The sequence below is a fragment of the Marmota flaviventris genome, chromosome 19 (assembly GCF_047511675.1).
Source record: "Marmota flaviventris isolate mMarFla1 chromosome 19, mMarFla1.hap1, whole genome shotgun sequence".
In the NCBI taxonomy this organism is placed as follows: Eukaryota; Metazoa; Chordata; class Mammalia; order Rodentia; family Sciuridae; genus Marmota; species Marmota flaviventris.
This window is the reverse complement of record NC_092516.1, coordinates 31,815,229-31,834,664: the sequence shown is the minus strand read 5'-3', so window position 1 is coordinate 31,834,664 and position 19,436 is coordinate 31,815,229. Positions and strand designations below refer to the sequence as shown.

The 19,436-nt window shown below is 39.7% G+C and overlaps 1 protein-coding gene across 7 annotated transcripts; it reads left to right on the top strand.

The window, feature by feature from the left end:
• Positions 1 to 541: 541 nt before the first annotated feature.
• On the top strand, positions 542 to 19,222 carry Zkscan5 (zinc finger with KRAB and SCAN domains 5). Of its 7 annotated transcripts, none has more exons than XM_071605275.1 (7): positions 542 to 611; positions 1,833 to 2,332; positions 5,920 to 6,058; positions 9,359 to 9,441; positions 9,730 to 9,865; positions 15,097 to 15,705; positions 17,550 to 19,222. In XM_071605275.1, exons 2-7 carry the CDS (start codon positions 1,919 to 1,921, stop codon positions 18,671 to 18,673), a joined length of 2,505 nt encoding a protein of 834 aa, XP_071461376.1. In that variant the 5' UTR covers positions 542 to 611; positions 1,833 to 1,918; the 3' UTR covers positions 18,674 to 19,222. The 7 variants fall into 7 exon arrangements, with proteins under 7 accessions (XP_071461376.1, XP_027809068.2, XP_071461377.1 ...); XM_027953267.2 differs by having other exon boundaries at positions 551 to 611; positions 1,830 to 2,332; XM_071605276.1 differs by lacking the exon at positions 542 to 611 and having other exon boundaries at positions 1,564 to 2,332; positions 9,733 to 9,865.
• The last annotated feature ends 214 nt before the right edge of the window (positions 19,223 to 19,436 follow it).

Sequence of the window (19,436 nt, the reverse complement as noted above, 5' to 3'; positions counted from 1 at the left end):
TACACCACACTCCTTCGTCGATTCTATTTTTATTTTTAAATGTCAACTTACACGCAAAATACATTGCGGACTTTCACCAGGGTCTTGGTCTTAAATAGGAAGCAACCTATCATGCATGAGATTTTGAGTGGTCTGGAAAGTGTCCTTTAACTTCTAAATATCCTCTCCATCTGTTGGTAGAAGCTGCAGTTCCAGAGCCGTTTGAGCCCCAAAGAGTGGCGATAAGTGAATCTGTCGTGTCTGTCCGACAGCTTTGAAAACGGGCAAACTTAAAAGTGAGAGATTATTAAATCTCTTGAGCTTGAGCTAGGGAACCCCTGAGTAAACAACGGCCTTTACAAGTTTTGCTCTCCCCACCCCTAAGGCCAATAGGCACCAGGCGCCCCCACTAGTCTTCCAGACCGGCGCCAGCGGACACGCCACCCACCCTGCCGCTTTCTGATAGGCCCGCGAGAACGAGGCTAGAAGTAGAGTCGTGGCCCTATTGGTTAGCTGGTGTAGCCCGCGCGGGGCTTCCTGGGAGATGTAGTCCCAAGAGCCTCTCGCGCTGGCGAATTGCGGGTGTGACGTTGGAGACTTCGGCCCAGTGAGCCGACTGTGGCAGTAAAGAGGTGGGTGTGTTTGGAAAGGGAGGGATGAGAATTTGGGTGAATAAAACCTAAAGTGCTCAAAGTATAAGATGTCCGAGGCTTACGGACTCGCAGAAAGATAGATACGGACCTACTTCGAATTGGGGCGCAGAGCGTTGGGGGTGGGGAGGCGCCAGGACCGCGGCCAATCAGGCGCCGGCAACTGTTGCCTAACCCTTGATGCCCCGCCTCTTGTCCTCACTCCAAGAAAGGGGGAGGAGCTCGGCTGTTTCTTGGCTGTGCTGTGGGGTGGGGAAGAGGGTGATTGGGTTTCCTGGCCGACTCTGGTAACTTTGTATTTGCACCCCAGAGGCCTAGGGACGTCCGGGTTGTGGGCGGTGGGCTGGGGGTCCGGCCGCGCCCTATCTCGGTGTCGATTGGTCATCTTTCCCTCTGGGGCGGGGCCAGGGGCGGCACCCCCCCACCCCACCCGCTGCGAGGCGAGGACCTCCGGGATTCCTAGAGAGGCCTCGGAAGTGCTCTCGTGGGTGGGATTTATGGCTTAAGCTTGGACTTGCTTACTTCCGGTGAGGAAGTGTTGGGAAGTGTCAGCATCAGTGTTCTCCTGTTTTGTACGATTCCCGGTCTTCCAAATCTTGGCTGCGGGGAGTATGATCTTCCTGGAGAGCTAATTGGGACTGGGGACTTGAGGGGAGGGAGTCGGGCTTTTGTATTCGGACGGGGGATCTGTCCCTAACCTTGACCGGGCTGTCTGTGTCGTGGGGTCAGGAGCGGTTTCGGAGGAATTTGGGTCCAGATCTTTACCTTATACCATATCTCTTCTGGACCAATGAAGTCTAAAGTTGTCTGTCAAGCTCTTGTGGCTTGATGGACAGAACCAGTTATGAACATTTTAATGTTTTTCACCCCCATTCTGACTTAAGTTTGATTTATGGTAGAGAGAAGGAAGGGCTCCATCTGTAATAGTAAGTTTTGTCTCATTATTTATAGGAACTGTCAAGTATTTTTGCCTCTAAAATTGTGTCTTAGATTGAGACTGATGTGAAATTTTTATGAGTGTTCATTACTTTTTTTTAAATCTTGGAGGTAATCTCTTGATAATCTTCTTGTGGATGGAGTGGCGGCTGCCTTGCAGTCCATATTTTTAAGTAAATTACTTCGTTGAGTGTCATCTTTAGTTTTTGTATAGAACGTCTTTGCCGTCTCTCTTTGCTAATAATGATTCCCGATATATATCAGTAGGTTGCACACTACTGAAAGTGCTCTTCAGAAGACAAATTGGGTCAGAGTAACACAGCCAGCCTCGAGAGAATTCCCTCTGAGTTGGAATGATAATGACAGAATCCCGGGAAGTTATAGACTTAGATCCTCCAGCTGAGACTTCACAGGAACAGGAAGACCTTCTAATAGTGAAGGTGGAAGAAGAAGACTGCACCTGGATGCAGGAGTACAATCCGCCACCATTTGAGACTTTTTACCAGCGGTTCAGGCATTTCCAGTACCATGAGGCATCAGGTCCACGTGAGGCTCTCAGTCAACTCCGGGTACTCTGCTGTGAGTGGCTGAGGCCCGAGTTGCACACCAAGGAGCAGATCCTGGAGCTGTTGGTGCTGGAGCAGTTCCTGACCATCTTGCCAGAAGAGTTCCAGGCCTGGGTGAGAGAACATCATCCTGAAAGTGGCGAAGAGGCTGTGGCTGTGATAGAAAGTATACAGAGAGAGCTTGAGGAACGCAGGCAACAGGTGAGTGGAAGAAGAGGCAGGAGCAGTGAGGAAGGAGAGGAAAGAGTTAAGGAACTGCTAAGCAGGGGTGAGATTTTTTAGCCCTGTGGTGCTTCATTCATATTCTTTTGTTCTCCTGGGATTAGGTACACTGTGGAGATTTCCTGCCACTCCAGCAAAGAGAAGCAATATCCAGTGTGTTAACCTGTAGAAGACAATCAGCGATTTTATTTATTTTTAAGATTGTATTTATTTTTTGAGTGACATGATACAAAATCCAAAAAGGTACATAAGGTTATAATGAAAAGTAAGTTTTCTTCCCACCCCTAATTTCCCAACTGCCTAGTTCTCCTCTCCAGAGGCAGCCACTGTTACATGAAACTTATATATCCTTACAGAGATATACCATATTCATTTATATTTTGGCATATACGTATATAATGTGCTTTAAAAACACACAAATGTTAAGTCTATACACTTCTTCCTCTTTCTTTTTTCCTATATCTTAATTTGTGCAAATACATCTGCCTTACTCTTTTTATATTCCATTGTATGGATGTATCATAATTTATTTAACTCCTGTTCAAGGAGTTTAAGTTGTTCCATTTAAGTTGTTCCTTTAGATTATTTTTTAATGTTTACTATGACAAACTTTTCTGAAATGAGTATCCCCTATATATTTTATTATATATATTATATATGTCAATTATAGGATGGATACTTTGAAGTCAAATTTTTGACTTGGTGGTATGTTTGAAATTTGGATAGCTGTTGCAGATTGCCCCTCATAAAGGTTATACCAATTTATATTCCCACCAGCCATGTATGAGTTTTTTTTTTTTTTGTCCACAGTCTGATAACACAGTGTTATCAAACTTTTTGATTATTATCAGTGTGAAAAATGCAATATTTCCTTTCTGTGCCATCTTAATTTGCATTTGTCTTGTCAGTTTGACCACAGTACATATTTTTAAGGGTTAATCATACATCATAATTGCTTTTTGTTTTTGCAAATTATCTGTTTATGTTTCTTACATGTTCCTTACGTGTTAGAAATAATAAGCATTGTGTGTATCATATGATTTCCACATATTATCTTTCCACTTTGTTGTTTGTCTTTGCTTGTGGAGATTTAAGATTTTTATACAATCAGAATAAGTCTATTTTATGGTTTCTGGGTTTCATGTCATACTTAAAAAGATGTTCTTCACTACAATATTATGAAAACATTTTCTTTTCCACTATTTTTTTATGCTTTTAAATGATTATTTCATCTTGAATTTATTTTTGTGTAGGTTGTATGGCATGGTTGCAGCTTAATTTTTTCCTAGATAAGTTTTTCCCACCAACTTATAATCTTTTTTTTTTTTTTTGGTACTGGAAATTGAACCAGGGACGCTGTGCCACTGAGCTACATCCTCAGTCCTTTTCACTTTTTGAGACAGGGTCTCACTAAGTTTTTGAGACTGGCCTCAAACTCGTGATCCTCCTATCTTCAGTCTCCCAGGAATTATAGGCATGCACCACTGCATCTTATAGTAATCCTTTTTTTCTTAACTAACTAAAATGCCACCTTTATCACATATCAAATTTCTGCTTGTGTTTGGGGTCCTTTTCAGGTCTTTCTATCGTTTTTTAAATCATCTTGGCTGTTCATGTTTTGATATTTTAATTATTTGATTTCTGTATAAAATGCTCAGCTTTGATAGGACTACCCTTATCCCTCCACTTTTTTTTTTTCAATGTTTTCTTTTCCCCTTATGGACTTAAGAATTACTTACTTAGTTTCCACCAAACCCCCAAACCTGTTGGTATTATTGTTGGTGTTCCATTACATCATGGTTAATTCAAGGAGAACTGATTATTTTATCTTCTTTTCCTAATTTATAAACTAACTCCATTCCTTTATCTTGCTGTTAGCCTCATGATCTAAACTTTAATTTTTGTTTTTTGTTTTCCATAGCAAACAAACAAAAATCTTAATCTTGGGGTCATGTTTATAAGAGTTGAAAGCTAGCTAAAGAATTTCCTTCATTTCTTAGAGCCACTGCAATTAAGCATAAGGTACTAGTTCGTTGTTCCTACCCTCTGGGTAAGGGATACTTAAGAGTTCCAGAATATCTTTGGGCTTATGGATTAGTTTAGCTCCCTCTGTGATTCAGGTAACAGCAGAAGGATGGCTGCTGACCTTCCTGCAGCCAGACCCTGCAGCTGTCCTGCAAGATTAACCTTCAGATGGGAACGTTTAGACCTTTCTGTTGCTTAGTCTCGACATGAAGTAAAGGTTCATGGTGACATTCAGTTATTCCTTTTCTGAACCTAACTTGGAACACTAATGGACAACTTCCATTAGTGTGTTTTGCAGAAATAGATATTGAAAGGTACAATTTAAAAGGATTTTTTAAAAATAGAGAATTTATAGCACATATTGCATGTTTACCCCTCTCGTTGTGATATGTGCAGCTTATCTTTGGAAGGGACACAGAGAAAAATCTGTTCTTAGTGGTAGTCAGTACTTTCAGGTCCATAGATGAAATTTTCCCAAGGACCTTCAGAGCTCACTTTGCCTTTCCCTTTACCTGCCTTGTTGTATCCCAGCTTTGTTCCTCAGCTTTATTTCTTACTCCATCCTTACTCCTTTGGGTCTTTTCTCCTATTCTCAGTGGATCTCAAGGGCTACTTTGGTTCTTTGGAGCTCAGATGCCCATTGACATACTTGGAACCATCTGAACTTTTGTTCTGAGTGGACTCACAGGAATGCACAAACTTTCAGAGTGGGTATTTGCCATAGGTATGTTGCAGCTACCTCTTAATGTAAAACCCATGACATATTTGCTGGGAGGGTTAAAATTTAAAGTGCTCTGAAACCTAAGGAAGGGGAAAAGGGAGATAGCAATTTTGTTTTAGTGCAAGATCCTGTTACCTTCCAGTATACTGGAACTGAGCTGGTATTTTTCAGAACAGGTAGATTCTAGAGAATGGTTGTGACAGAGTAATTGTGTGTACCCTAGGATTGAGCAAGGACCAAGAGCAGAAAGGTGGAGGCCTGTAGTACACTGGATAGGAACTAGCGTTAAGTCTTAGTGTTGGTCTGTCCAAGTGTGATTTCCTGTGTCCTATAATGATCTTTCCAACTTCCTTTCTCATCTCTCCCCTTCACTAACCTTTTACCCACACTGGACTCCTTATGGTTTCTGGATTGTATCAAAGATCCTCTTTCTGCCTGAGGTGTTTGCTAGTCTCCTGACTGCCTGGGTCATTTCTCTGTGCTTTTCCCTGGATGCCTTCTTCTCATCCTTGAGATGTTTCCTCAGAAAAACCTTCCCTGGCCTCCCAGTCTCATCTGTTGTGTCTCATAGCACCATGTTTCTCCCCTTGTGTGACATATACACAACTGGTAATTAACTATTTGTGTGTTGACATATTCCTTGAAAGTTTTCTACAAGTAGAAGTAAACTGTGTTTGTTATACCATTGTATAATTAATGTCCGACTCATTGTGGATACACATTAAATACTTGGTAAGGGAACAAATGAAAATCCAATGGAATTTTACTGTGTTTGTTCATAGCCCTCTATGTAACTGTGCTGATTGGTTGTGGTTGTTAGATTGTTGCATGTCCTGAAGTGCTTCCTCAGAAGATGGTCCCACCTGGAGCAGTGCAGGAGTCCTTCGATTCCCAGTTCCTGGCCATGGACACCCAGCCTGAACAGGAGCCACAGAAGCCTCATATTCTGGAGGAAAATGGTGAGGCTCAGAAGTTCAGTGGAACAGACATGGCTGGAGCTTGGGTACCCTGGCCACGTGGGCAGGTGGCATTGTAAAAGACTAGAGGTTGGATAGCTTCTCTGCAACCAGCAGGGTCTGAGGTTGGGAAGGTCTGGAAACCTGGGGTGGGCTGGTATTGAGAAAGCACAGCTTCTAGGATAGCTAGGACTGTAGCACTTCTGTTCAGAAACAATAATGGGGCTTGAGAGTGTGGCTCAGTAGTAGAGCCTGTGCTTAGCATGTGTGAGACTCTGAGTTCAATTCCTAGCTCCCGCCCCCAACATCCCCCAAAAAGGAGTTATCGCAAAAGCTATAACACATATGATTATAATGCAGATGATAAGTAAGTACAGGTACTGTTCAAAGATCTACTAAGTCTGTTAAAAAAGTACCATCATTTTGCTGCAGTTTTTTACCTCTGCTTCATAGATTTTGTTGTCATATGCTTTTGAAAAGGCTCTGCAGTTCCCAGTTATGTTCATTTTTGTCTGCAAATTTGCTTGGAAATCTTATTTGAAGCAGCTTTCTCAAAAACCTTTAGAACATTTGTTTTCTTCTTCCCTCCTTCTGTCTCCCATCTCAATTTTATCTACTTGCATTAGATATATCAAGGAAGAAAAATGAACAGATGAGTGTCATTTTTTTTTATAATTAAAACATTTTTTAGTTGTGGATGGATACAAAATATTTATTTATTTTTATGTGGTGCCAAGGATCAAACCCAGTGCCTCACACATGCGATGCAGTGCCCTACCACTGAGCTACAGCCCCAGGCCCTGAGTGTCATATTTATTATGATGTTTGTCCACAAATCCATATTCCCTAATCAGAAACCCTTGCTGTGAAATATATTTTAGGATTCAGAATTTTTCAGATTTGGCAAGGTAATATGATTTATATCATATGTTACACTATCAGCAGGATTAATATTTTTGCAGTGAAATGTGTGCATGTTTACATTAAGTTGATTAAATAGACTTGAAATAGCTTCACATCAGGTCAGGTTTTGCTGTCAAATTAATTTGATGCCTACCTTATTGAAAAAACTTGCCTTTGGAGGTGGGCATGATGGAGCATGTTTGTAGTCCCAGCTACTTTGGGAGGCTGAAGCAGGAGGATCCTTGAACTCATGATTCAAGATGAGCCTGGACAACATAGCAAGATCCTGTCAGAGAAACATAACAAAACAATCCTTTGGTATTTAGAGTTGGATTTCCAAGTTGTGAATAAGGGGTTGTGTTTTCTCTGTTTGACCTTAGACTTTCTTCTGTGCTCCTACAGGTGGTCAGGTATTTCCTTTGACATACCTTACTGCCCTAATCTCTTCCAGCTTTAATTCCATGCTGGTTAAACTGCAGCAGCAGCAGCAATAGCTCTTCCTTATGTAGTGTGTACGTTGTGTAGAAACTGTTCTAAGTATTTTTCACCTTTTGGACTTCATTTAGCCTTCAGAGTCTCAGGAAAAATGGTCCTATTTGGGGTCAGTACCTTTTTGGTTTTTATATTTTAAGTCATTTCATGAATAATTTATGTAAAATGCAAAAGATAGCAAGAAATAATCTTTTAGAAATTTTATTGAATCAGTATCAAGTACATTTTGACATAAAAATCTTATAAAAGATGAAAGAATACTATCACACAATACTGTCCTTTTAGCAAAATGGGATGGTCCAAGATCTTGTTGCAAAATACCACATGGTGGGGCTGGGGCTGTAGCTCAGTGGCAGAGCACTTGCCTAGCACTTATGAGGCACTGGGTTCTATCTTTAGCACCACATAAAAATAAACAAATAAAATAAAAAGGCATGTTGTCCATCTACAACTCCAAAAAAAGAAAAAAAAGAAAGAAAAAGACATGGTGATGTCCTTCCTTTTGAAGGATTTGCTAGATGAAAATGCTATAGTTCCTTTTTGAAATTAGAAATACATTTATCATTGATTTTTTTTAAAGTTGTTGGTAGACTTTTATTTTTTTTGTTAGACCTTAATTCATTAATTAATTAATTTACCAGCCCCTGAATTGCCTAATAATAGTGACTGTCTTCTGCAAATTTCTTCTCTTTGTTGATATGGGCAGCAAATGAAAAATTCTGAATTTTCAACTGTGTCAAATGAAACTATGGATATCAACAGTCTTCTTTTCTACCTTCTTGAAGAATGATGCAACATGTAATATTTTGAGAAAAATGAAGAATGATTTATTTTGCTATTGTGATCCAAAATATTTTCTTTATTTTTTCCATTCTCATTATTTCAGTCTTATGTGGCATTGTTGAGAATAATTAATAATGATCAGTAACAATGAGTTAATTCTTAGGCTGATAAAATGGAACAGTATTTGAAGGTATAACAAAACTAAGGTCACACAGATTCTAAACTGTATCTTAGATTTGTACGAGTATCCAATGGATCTCTAAAGAGTTTTATCCTAGTTAAAGAAAATAAATTTCCTTTTGTTCTTCAGAAGACTTAAAAATAATAAATACAGACCTGTACAGAGGTGCACCATGTAATTGCAGCAATTTGAGGGGCTGAGGCAGGAGGATCGCAGGTTTCAGGTTACCCTAGGTACCTTAGCAAGACCCCATCTCAAAATAAAAAGTAGAAAGGATGTTTAGCTCAGTGGTAAAAGTGCCCTTGGGTTCAATCTCCAATATCACACACACACACACACACACACACACACACACACAAAGGTAAAAGTTTTCGAAGGCAAGAATTGTTTTTCCATTTATTTCTATAACACAGAATAGACCTCATGCATACTTCCTGACTGAATATAAACTAACTGTGGATATTCCTTGAGGGGAGAGACTGAACTGAAGCCTTGCTAATCCAAGTATAGTCCAAGAAACAGTAGCATTGGCATCACATGGGAGCTTGTTAGAAATGCAAAATTTCAGGCCCCACCCAGGACTCTTGAGTTAGAATTTGCCATGTATTGGGGTCTCCTGTGAAGCCCTGGACACTAGGAAATGCTGTGGGCTTGGAAGATGTGGAACTCTGATTATTCTTGGAGGTAAATAGGGCCAACCTAAGCAGAGTGGAAAGCATCCTTTACAGGGGAATGGCCAGCAGAGCAAGAAGTCTGTTTTGAGGGGAAAGGAGGAAAAAGAAGGTAAATGTGAATGGGACCAGAATGTAGAGGGTCTTGAGAGCAAAGCAGAAGAATTTGGCCTGGTGTGGCAGGGGTCATTGTAGATTCATGAGCAAAGGAGGCACATGATGGCTTTGAGAACGAAACAGAGAGTCTCACTTACACCTTTTTTCCTCCTTCAGCCCTTCCTGTTCTCCAAGTTCCTTCCCTTCCCCTGAAGGACAGCCAGGAGCTGACAGCCTCACTTCTCTCAGCTGGGTCCCAGGTGAGCTGGAGCCCCCTCTCCCTCTGTGAGGACCCATATCTCTTCTCTAAAGACTAGCCGCCTTGTTCCCAAATCTTTATCAGGAGATTTGTTTCTTTAATCAGCAACCAGACCCATCTGGGGTTAGTATCTTCATTCCCTTTGTCTTTTTCTTTCTTCCCAGTACTTTTCAATCCTTTCTGAAGCAGAATCCCTCCCCTGACTTCTTTCCTTAATGCTCCCAGTTTTTCCCCTCGCTCCAGATTTGAACATAGGGACTGGGAATTTAGCAGAGATCTCCTGTTTCAGAAGTTGGTGAAAATTGAAGACGTGGCTGATGTGGCTGTGTCCTTCATCCTGGAGGAATGGGGACATTTGGACCAGTCCCAGAAGTCTCTTTATAGGGAAGGCAGGAAGGAGAATTATGGGAGTATTACTTCTATGGGTAAGACTTATTTCCACCTGCATGGATTAGGAAATTTTAATTTTGTTGCCTTTTAAAGAATATTTCTAGCACGTCCTATAAAAGCATATGTGGCCAGTTGTAGTGGCATAAGCCTGTAATCCCAGCTACTTGGGAGGCTGAGGCAGGAGGACCTCAAGTTTGAGGCCACCCTGGACAACTTATTGAGATCTTGCCTCAAGATAAATTTTAAAAAAAGAAAGGAAAAAGGAAAAGGGCTGGGGATGTAGCTAAGTGGTACAGCACTTTCCTAGCATGCATGAGACCTTGGGTTCTACCCCCAGTAACAACAACAATTAAAAAAAGAAATATGTATGTTTGTATGTTTTAGTTGCTGTTGGTTTTCTTTTTCTTTCTCCCGGAGAGTAAACCTCCTTTTTTCTTATTCAGTTTATTCTGGTTATTTCTGCCTTCATAAGGGTACAATTGAAACTGATAGTACTTAGGGGAATAGTGTTTACCATCCAGCAAATCCTTTTTGCTTTTTTAAAATAAAAAAGAGCTTACTGGGCATGTTGGTGCACACCTGTCATTCTGTAACCATACTGACTATGGAGGCTGAGACCCGAGAATCTGCAAGTTTGAGGCCAGCCTTGGCAACTTCATGAGTTCTTGTCTTAAAAAATCAAAAATAATTTTTTAAAAAAGGGTTGGGGGTGTAGCTTAGTAGTGGAGTTACCTAGGTTGTATCCCCAGTACACTACACACACACACACACACACACACACACACACACAAGATAAAGTTTAAACTAATAGGTTTAAATTTAAGTAAATTTTTGGTAGTTTTATTCTTTGATAAATTGGGTAGTTCTTAACAGAATATTTCTGATTTATAAAAATTTCTCATACTTTGTTGATTAACTTATAATGGTTATTATGATTCTTTAGTAACACTGTTTCCTTCCCTTTCATATGTGGATGGTTAGTTGTTCACCCCATGACCATCCTCAGACCACCAACCCCTATTCTGTGATATTTACCTTGGGAGCTGCATTTTATCATATCACTTATTGGTTTCTAAGGTCCTATTTGTAACTAGGTTTTGATCCTGAAAGCTAACATTCAGTTAGCTGTCTGGGGCAGTGATAAACTGTAGCTAAACACTATTGCAAACATTTTAGAGATTGTGATTTTTTTACTTTTTTTAAATTCATACTTCTAGAAGAACCACTCTATATCAGGCACGCTGGTGAACTTCAGATCAAACACATACAAGGCCAGATTTCTTTTGAGAAACATTATGTCAGTGTACATTGTCTAAGGATTTTTAGTTCAGTCACATGCTTTTACCAAAAAGGTATAAAAATGACTCCTCTTTTTAACAGTTTTTTGATTGCTGTTAATATTTGTTTGTATTTCTTTTTGTTTGATTTATTTTTATGTGTCCTTTGTTCATTAATCTATTGGGATCTTAGTAGTAGTCTTTTATGTCAATGAATTTATATAATAAAAATGTTGTATTTAATGCCTTTTAAATTCTCTTTTAATTTCTGATAGCTCACTTGTCTAATTTTCTAATTTGAGTCTATTCATATTGCTTTATGTTTTTCAGTTACTGTATCAGTACTTCATGGGTTCCAGAGTTTGAGGTGCTTAGTGTATTTCTTTCCTGTATCATTCTCCAAGCAGTTCTCACTTCTTACCATCTGCTTTTTGTCATTGGCTTCATTACAGCATATTTACAGCTTCAGTATTCTTCTCCACATTAAAAATAGATTCAGTAGTTTCCGTCTTCTTAACTTTTCTTTCTTTTTTAAAATTTTTTTAAATTTAGTTTTTAGTTGTAGTTGGACATAATACTTTATTTTATTTTTATGTGGTGCTGAGGATCGAACCCAGGGCCTCTCGCACATGCTAGGTGAGCACTGTACCACTGAGTCACAACCCCAACCCCTTAACTTTTCTTAGAAGACCACATTTGGTTATTTTCATGCCTGTGGCTTTCTAACAGCATCATAGAAAGTCAGAATTTTAAAAGATGTTTATTGTGTTTGGAAATGAGATTTTTAAAAATAAATGAATGTATCTTGGAAACAGTAGTTTTCATGGTGTAGATTGGGGAATATAAGACAGTGTCTGTGAAGACTGCAACGGAGAAGGATTTGAAAGAGCTATTACGATATATACTTCAAGAACAATGTCTCTAAAGAGGAAGAGAAAAAGACCTAATCACTAAAAGAGTACATGGGTTGAGTGGATGGATATTTTGTATGGAGAAGTTTTAAGCATATTTCAATGCTCCTGAGAAAGAACTCATTGTTTAATACAGGGGCGAGAGCAGAAATGTGCTGTAGGGAGGACTTAAGAAGGCATGAAGTCCGGGGTATAGGAAGGAGCACGGGGTGGCTTTGGCTAGGGAGAGAGAGATCTCTCTATTATGAGACGAGGGAGGAGGAAAGAAGAGACTACCAGTAAGTTCAGAGATGTGGGTAAAAGACATTTAAAGGAGTTCTTGGCTGGGTAGCTTTGACTTTCCCTGAAATAGGAGAAAAAAATCCCTGTTCAGAGATGACAGCATAGGCTGTAAGTAGATGGTAGAGTAGTGGTTTCAATGCAGTAGAGAACGTTGATTTTTATTTTAAAAGGTCATACTGCACCATAGTAAAAAATTCAAATAGTAAAATGGATATAAAGTGAAAAATAGTTTTCCTTTCAGAGGCAAAACTATTACCAGATCTGGACATATTCTATATGTATGTAGGCTCATGTGCACTATTCGTGTTTTGGTTTTTTTGTGTGTGTTTGAGATGGGGTTTCACAGTGCTGCCCAGGTTGACTTCAAACTCATGTCCTATTTTAGCCTCTCCTGAGTTACTGGGATTCTAGGCACATGTCAACATGCCCAGCTTTCATTGTTTACTCTTTTTTGAACCTAGTGGTGCTTGACCGCTGAGCCACATCCCCAACCTGTTTTATAATTTGTTTTGAGACACACTTTCACTAAGTCGCTCAAACTGACTTTGAACTTGCAATCCTTCTGCCTCACCCTTTAATCCCGAGCTACTGGGATTATAGGCATGCGCCACACTGCACCTGGCCCAGCTTCCTTTTTTTTACCACAGTGATATAACTGGAAGTTTATGATGGAATGTTTTGATATAGCTGCTAAGAACAATGAGTGAGGAGAGAAGCCAGCCTTAGAAAACAACATGCCAAACAGGACACTGTGGGGTTGAAGATAATGATTTCGTAAAGTACCAGGTCTGTCTGATCGGATGTGTTCATATACCTCCAGCCCCCAACTGCATTACTCAGTAGCCTGGGATTGCACTGAACAAGGAAAGTTCTATGTTTCATATGCAGATAAGCCAGGGAAATCATCAGAAAGCTTGTCCTGCACATTAAGAAGAGGCTGGGGAAGAGGCAAGAAGCTGGTGTATAAGCCAGGTGGTGTAGCAACCTGTGTCAACCCTGTCCCTGGAAAGGGACCGTTGTTAATAGCCCCAAGGAGGTACATGCACTGTGGATTTTTTTTTTTTCAAATTCAGTCCTGTAAAAAGAAAGCCATGTATATATTTGATTTTTGGAACATGAGAATTCTAATAAGAATAAAATATGTGAGCCAGGCGTGGTGGTGCACACCTGTAATCCCAGCAACTCAGGAGGCTGAGGCTGAAAGATTGCAAGTTCAAAACCAGCCTCAGCAATTTAGTGAGGCCCTGAGCAATTTAGTGAGACTGTGTCTCAAAAAATAAAATGGGCTGGGGATGTGGCTCAGTGGCTAAGCACCCCTGGGTTCAATCCTTGGAACCAAAAAAAAAAAAAAAAAACCCAAACAAATATGTAATATGAATAAAAGAGAAAAAATATTATGGTACCTGGGATCATCTCATTAGTTAAACGGGGGAGAGAAAAACATGTGAAAAGTCTAGTTTGGGCCTTGGGACATAGTTCATTGGTAGATCACTTGCCTAGCATGTGCAAGAACCCTGAATTCAATCTCTAGTACTGCCCCCCAAAAAAGTCTGGTTTTATGAGAGTGTTTTTTGTTTATATATTTGTTTACACTGCTAAAATATCCTTAGGAAGAGAAATTAAATAAAAATAGCTCTATGGTAAATTAAAATGTCTTCATAGTACAAGAGTTATAACTCCTGACTATATCAAAAAAATAGTAATAGTGTCTACCTCAAAATATCATTATGAGGATTAACTATGCCATAAATTGTAAAACACTCAGGATAGTGCCTGGCTTACAGCAAGCACTCAATAAGTTAAATGTTAGCTTTTTTTTGGGGGGGGGGTACTGGGGATTGAACCCAGGGGTGCCTTATCACTGAATTATATCTCCAGCCCTTTAAAAAATTTTTTAAGACAGGGTCTTGCCTAGTTGATTAGGCCTTGCTGAGTTGCTGAGGCTGGCTTGAAACTCCTGCCTCAGCCTCTCAAGTCGCTGCAAAACCGTGTGTGCCTCTGTGTCTAGCTAAATGTTACCTCTTATTACCATTAAATTATGTAATATTGAAAACTCTTTTCACAAGAAATTTTATTAGAAAATTCTCAATAGGCCATGATCTCCCTAGCATTTAAAAAATAATATTGCCTGATTTTTGTTATTTACTAAAGATTTGTCTTTGCCAACTATATTAATCTTCAGTCTTTTGAGTAAAATATCAGTTGCTGATACAATGTCACAAGGGAACGGGCTGTAGTCATTTAAACATGATATATTTATCAGTGACTACTGTATGTTAACCTAGCTCTTAAAAGCAGTAGGTACTTAATTATAGAAAGAATTTCATTTTTTCTTTAGACTAATTCCTACCACACTGAAATCCTTTGGAAATTGGAAAAACTAGAAAGTTCACCTTTTTCTTCAAGCTGTGAATTCAAAGGAAGAGGAAAGTAAAGACTGGGTTAGCTGCATAACCCAATGTCAAATCTTTATTAAGACTATTTTACTTAGTAGTGCACAGGTGTTCACAAATAGTTCCTCTGTGTATCACACCAAGAAGCTCTCCTCTTCATTAATGACTAGAACGACTGCTCTCCAGTCTCATCTTTGAACCATTCTTGCCAACTCTTCGGTTTATTCCCCTGTCTCAGTTTTCTGCTTGGCTATTCTTTATTCCGTCCTTGTATTGGCAGGTCATTTTACAAAGTCATGCATTTCTAGATGTATGGGTTTCACTTAATTATCCAGTATCCCTCAGTCATTTCTTCTAATGCAAGGAATAGCTAATCTCCCCCATTTTCCTTGTCTTATTTCAGATTATGAGTCCAGGGACAATGATATGGAGCTCATAGTAAAGCAGATTTCTGATGAAGCAGACACCCATTGGATGGCACCAGGAAGCCCTGAAAGGAATGCACCCCAGAGTCAAGAGTTTGCCGAAGTTAGTGACCTTAAAGGCATGGTACAGAGGTGGCAGGTAAACCCCACTGTGGGGAAATCCAGACAGAATCCTTCTCAGAAAAGAGATCTTGGTGTCAGCACAGCCATTAACCGTAAGCAGAACACAAATGGTGAGAGGGGCCACAGATGTACCGATTGTGGGAAATTTTTCCTTCAAGCTTCAAACTTTATTCAGCATCGACGAATCCACACTGGAGAAAAACCATTTAAGTGTGGTGAATGTGGGAAAAGCTATAATCAGCGCGTGCATCTCACGCAGCACCAGAGGGTCCACACTGGTGAGAAACCCTATAAGTGTCAGGTGTGCGGCAAGGCTTTCCGGGTGAGCTCCCATCTCGTGCAGCACCACAGCGTCCACAGTGGAGAGAGGCCCTATGGGTGTAACGAATGCGGGAAGAACTTCGGCCGCCATTCACACCTGATCGAACACCTGAAACGCCACTTCAGAGAGAAATCCCAAAGATGTATGTGTGAGGATTTTGTACTTGGGGAATAAATGGAGGCAAAAATTGTTTTATGAACTTGGTACCACAGGGCAGATAGGTTGTGATACTGGGAGCAGTAGGAAGGGGCAAAGATGAATAGTTTTTTATTCTTATTTAAACTTAAATTGTCAAGTTGACAGGCAAAACCCATTACTGAATAACTCACCTTTCCCTACATTTATCTGCTCCAGGTCTTACCTGTTTCTTTGATAATTCCATTTTGCATACTAATACCGCTATCACTTGACTCATGAACAGACATTATCTGTGGACTTTATATTGTAGTAAATGAGGATTTTGGTTCTCTTACATGATTCTTTGTTGGTTTCCCCTTCTTGCAGTTTAGTCATTTCACTCATTTTATTTTAAAATGATAAAATAACAGTTGTGTAGGAAGTTTGGAGGAAAGTAGGAGGTAGAAAAAAAATTACCCGCATAATCCCACCATCCTAATCAAGAGAACTGTTATTATTTAGTGTGTTTCCTTCTCTATTTTTCATGAGTCTATTTTACATAGTTGTATACTCACAGGATACAATTATTAGACATATACAGTTTCCAGTGTTGCTTAGCCCTCCTGTTTATTTTTGACAACCTGCCATTGTTGTTGATGTTATAATTTACCTAACTGTTCCTTAATAGTTAAACTTCTAATATCTTCTTCTTTGTCCTGTGTTATATCTGTGAATTTTCCTTATTTAGAATTATTTCCTTATTATAGATCATAGACGTAGAATTAGTAATGAAAAGACAAAATATATTTCTATGGCTCTTGATTTGGGAGGCTGGGGTTGTAGCTTAGTGGTAGAGCGCTTGCCTTGTATACATATCACCAAATTGCTTCTTCCTTTTTTTTTTTCCCTAAGCAGTACTGGGAGAGAATCTTGGTCCTTATACATGCTAAGCAAGCACTCTATGACTGAGCCACATCCCCAGCCCTATTTTTTGTATTTTATTTAGAGACAGGGTCTCACTGAGTTGCTTATTGCCTCACTTTTGCTGAGCCTAGCTTTGAACTCGCAATCCTCCTGTCTCAGTCTCCTGAGCCTCTGGGATTATAGGTGTATGCCATAGTGCCCGGCCCCAAATTGCTTCTTTTTTTTTTTTTTTTTTAATATATTTTTTAGGTGTAGATGGACACAACACAATTCCTTTATTTTTATGTGGTGCTGAGGTTCGAACCTGGGTCCTGCCTGTGCTAGGAGAGCGCTCTACTGCTGAGCTACAATCCCAGCCCTATTTGTTTGTTTTTGTTTGGGGATTGAATCCAGGAATGCCATAACTGAGCTATATCCCCAGTTTAATTTTGAGACAGGGTCTCTCTAAGTTGCCCGGTCTGGCCTCTAACTTGTCATCCTACTGTCTTAACCTCCCAGGTTGCTGGGATTATAGGCATGTGCCACCATTCCCAGCCTTAAAATTTTTTTTAACAAGATGAATAAGCAGAAGAGTTTTTTTTTTTTTTTTTCCTTTTTCTTTTCTTTTTTTGTCTGTGTGGTACTGGGCATTGAATCCAGTGGATCCTCTACCACTGAGCTATATTCCAAGCCCTTTTATTTTTTCCTTTGAGACAGTGTCTCACTGAGTTGCCCAGTTTAGCCTTGAACTTGCAACCCCCCTGCTTCAGCCTCCTGAATTCCTGGGATTATAGGCATGTACCGCAACATTGAGCAGTTTTCTATTTTTATTCCTATTGGCATTAAGTATCTACATGTACCCCTCTTTGTTACACCTATTACATCATAATTTCATCTTATTATCCTCTTTTTTCCTGTTATTTTTTGTTTTGTAAAAGAATTGATGACGTTTCCGTTTTTTTTAAGGTAATGACAAAAGAAATAAGAATACAAAATTGAATGTTAAGAAGAAAATAGAACTTTCAGAAGCAGATATAGAACTATCAGGAAAAATCCAGAGGAATGCCTCTCAAGTTCAAGGTTTTGGAGAAGGCTATGAACACCAAGGCAAGGCAGATAGAAAGCAGGGAATTCCCATGAAAGAAATTTTAGGACAACCGTCTTCAAAGAGGATGAATTGTAGTGACGTCTCCTATGTCCACAAAAAATCCTCTACAGGAGAAAGACCACATAAATGTAATGAATGTGGGAAGAGCTTTATTCAGAGTGCACATCTCATTCAACATCAGCGAATACACACTGGGGAGAAACCATTTAGGTGTGAGGAATGTGGAAAAAGTTACAATCAGCGTGTGCACCTTACTCAACATCAGCGAGTTCACACTGGTGAAAAACCCTATACTTGTCATTTATGTGGGAAAGCGTTTAGAGTGAGGTCCCATCTTGTTCAGCATCAGAGTGTGCACAGCGGGGAGAGGCCCTTCAAGTGTAATGAATGTGGGAAAGGCTTTGGGAGACGGTCACACCTTGCTGGACATCTACGACTTCACTCAAGGGAGAAATCTCATCAGTGTCATGAGTGTGGGGAGATCTTTTTCCAGTATGTTAGCCTAATTGAACATCAAGTTCTCCACATGGGTCAGAAAAATGAAAAAAATGGCATTTGTGAGGAAGCATATAGTTGGAACTTGACAGTGATTGAAGATAAGAAGATTGAGTTACAAGAGCAGCCTTATAAGTGTGATATATGTGGAAGAGCTTTTAATTACAGTTCAGACCTTATTCAGCATTACAGAATTCATACTGCAGAGAAAATCCATAAATGTGATATATGTAGAGAAAATGTTGGCCAGTGTTCTCACACAAAACAACATCAAAAAATCTACTCCAGCACAAAATCCCACCAGTGTAATGAATGTGGAAGAGTCTTCACTTTGAAGTCACATCTTAATCAACATCAGAGAATCCATACTGGTGAAAAACCCTTTCAGTGTAAAGAATGTGGAATGAGTTTCAGTTGGAGTTGCAGCCTCTTTAAACATCTGAGGAGCCATGAGAGGACAGATTCCATAAACAACTTAAGTGTGTAGGTGTTTCTGTTGAAAAACAGCCCAACTTTTGCTGTTTAGCCCAACAGCCTTCCTGAAGAGAAACCTTAACTACTATAATGAGTGTGGTAATGATGTCAAGCATTTTTCCAGCGTAACCATCAAACCTATGGGTGTGTTAAATCCTTCAGTTAGAACTTGGCTTTAGGAACCGGGAGCATCACAATAAAGAAATCCCTGTTTGTTCTTCCCATTGAGAAGCACTTTGATTAGCATCCTCATGCTTGAAAGTAGACAAAAAGAATCTCTGAAGACACCCAATGAAGGATAAGCCTTTAGATGACAGTCTGTTTGAGACTCAGAATATTGACACTGGGAAAAGCCTCATGAATGCAGTAGAAATAAGCTTTATTTGTAGTTTTGGCCTTGTTTGACCGTATATCTATTCAGGGAAGAGTGCAGTGAAAGAAAGAACTCTCTAGCATGATATCCGTTTGGTACCTCAGCAATGAACCTTTTCTAGAAATTATTATTCTACCACTAGAATACTCCATTGTTCTCATCTTGAGTATTAAACCCTTTGAAAAGAAATTGATTAAAGGTATCTCTGTTTTGGCAGATTGGGGTTCCGAGGCTGGATGGGATGTGTTCCTACTACCTTATTACAACTTCTCCGTGAAACACTAACATTAATTTTGATTCTACTGACAACAAGATTAGCTAGAGGAGTTAAATTTTAAGTTTATGAGAGATAGTGCTAGCCAAGAACATATTATGGTATGGGAGAGAAACCTTTGGGTGATTG

Coding starts and splice junctions, on each gene's coding strand:
- Zkscan5 (XM_071605275.1), top strand. CDS start 1,919: ATGATAATGACAGAATCCCGGGAAGTTATAGACTTAGATCCTCCAGCT. Junction 6,059..9,358: donor TCATATTCTGGAGGAAAATG/GTGAGGCTCAGA, acceptor TTCCTCCTTCAG/CCCTTCCTGTTCTCCAAGTT. Junction 9,866..15,096: donor TGGGAGTATTACTTCTATGG/GTAAGACTTATT, acceptor GTCTTATTTCAG/ATTATGAGTCCAGGGACAAT.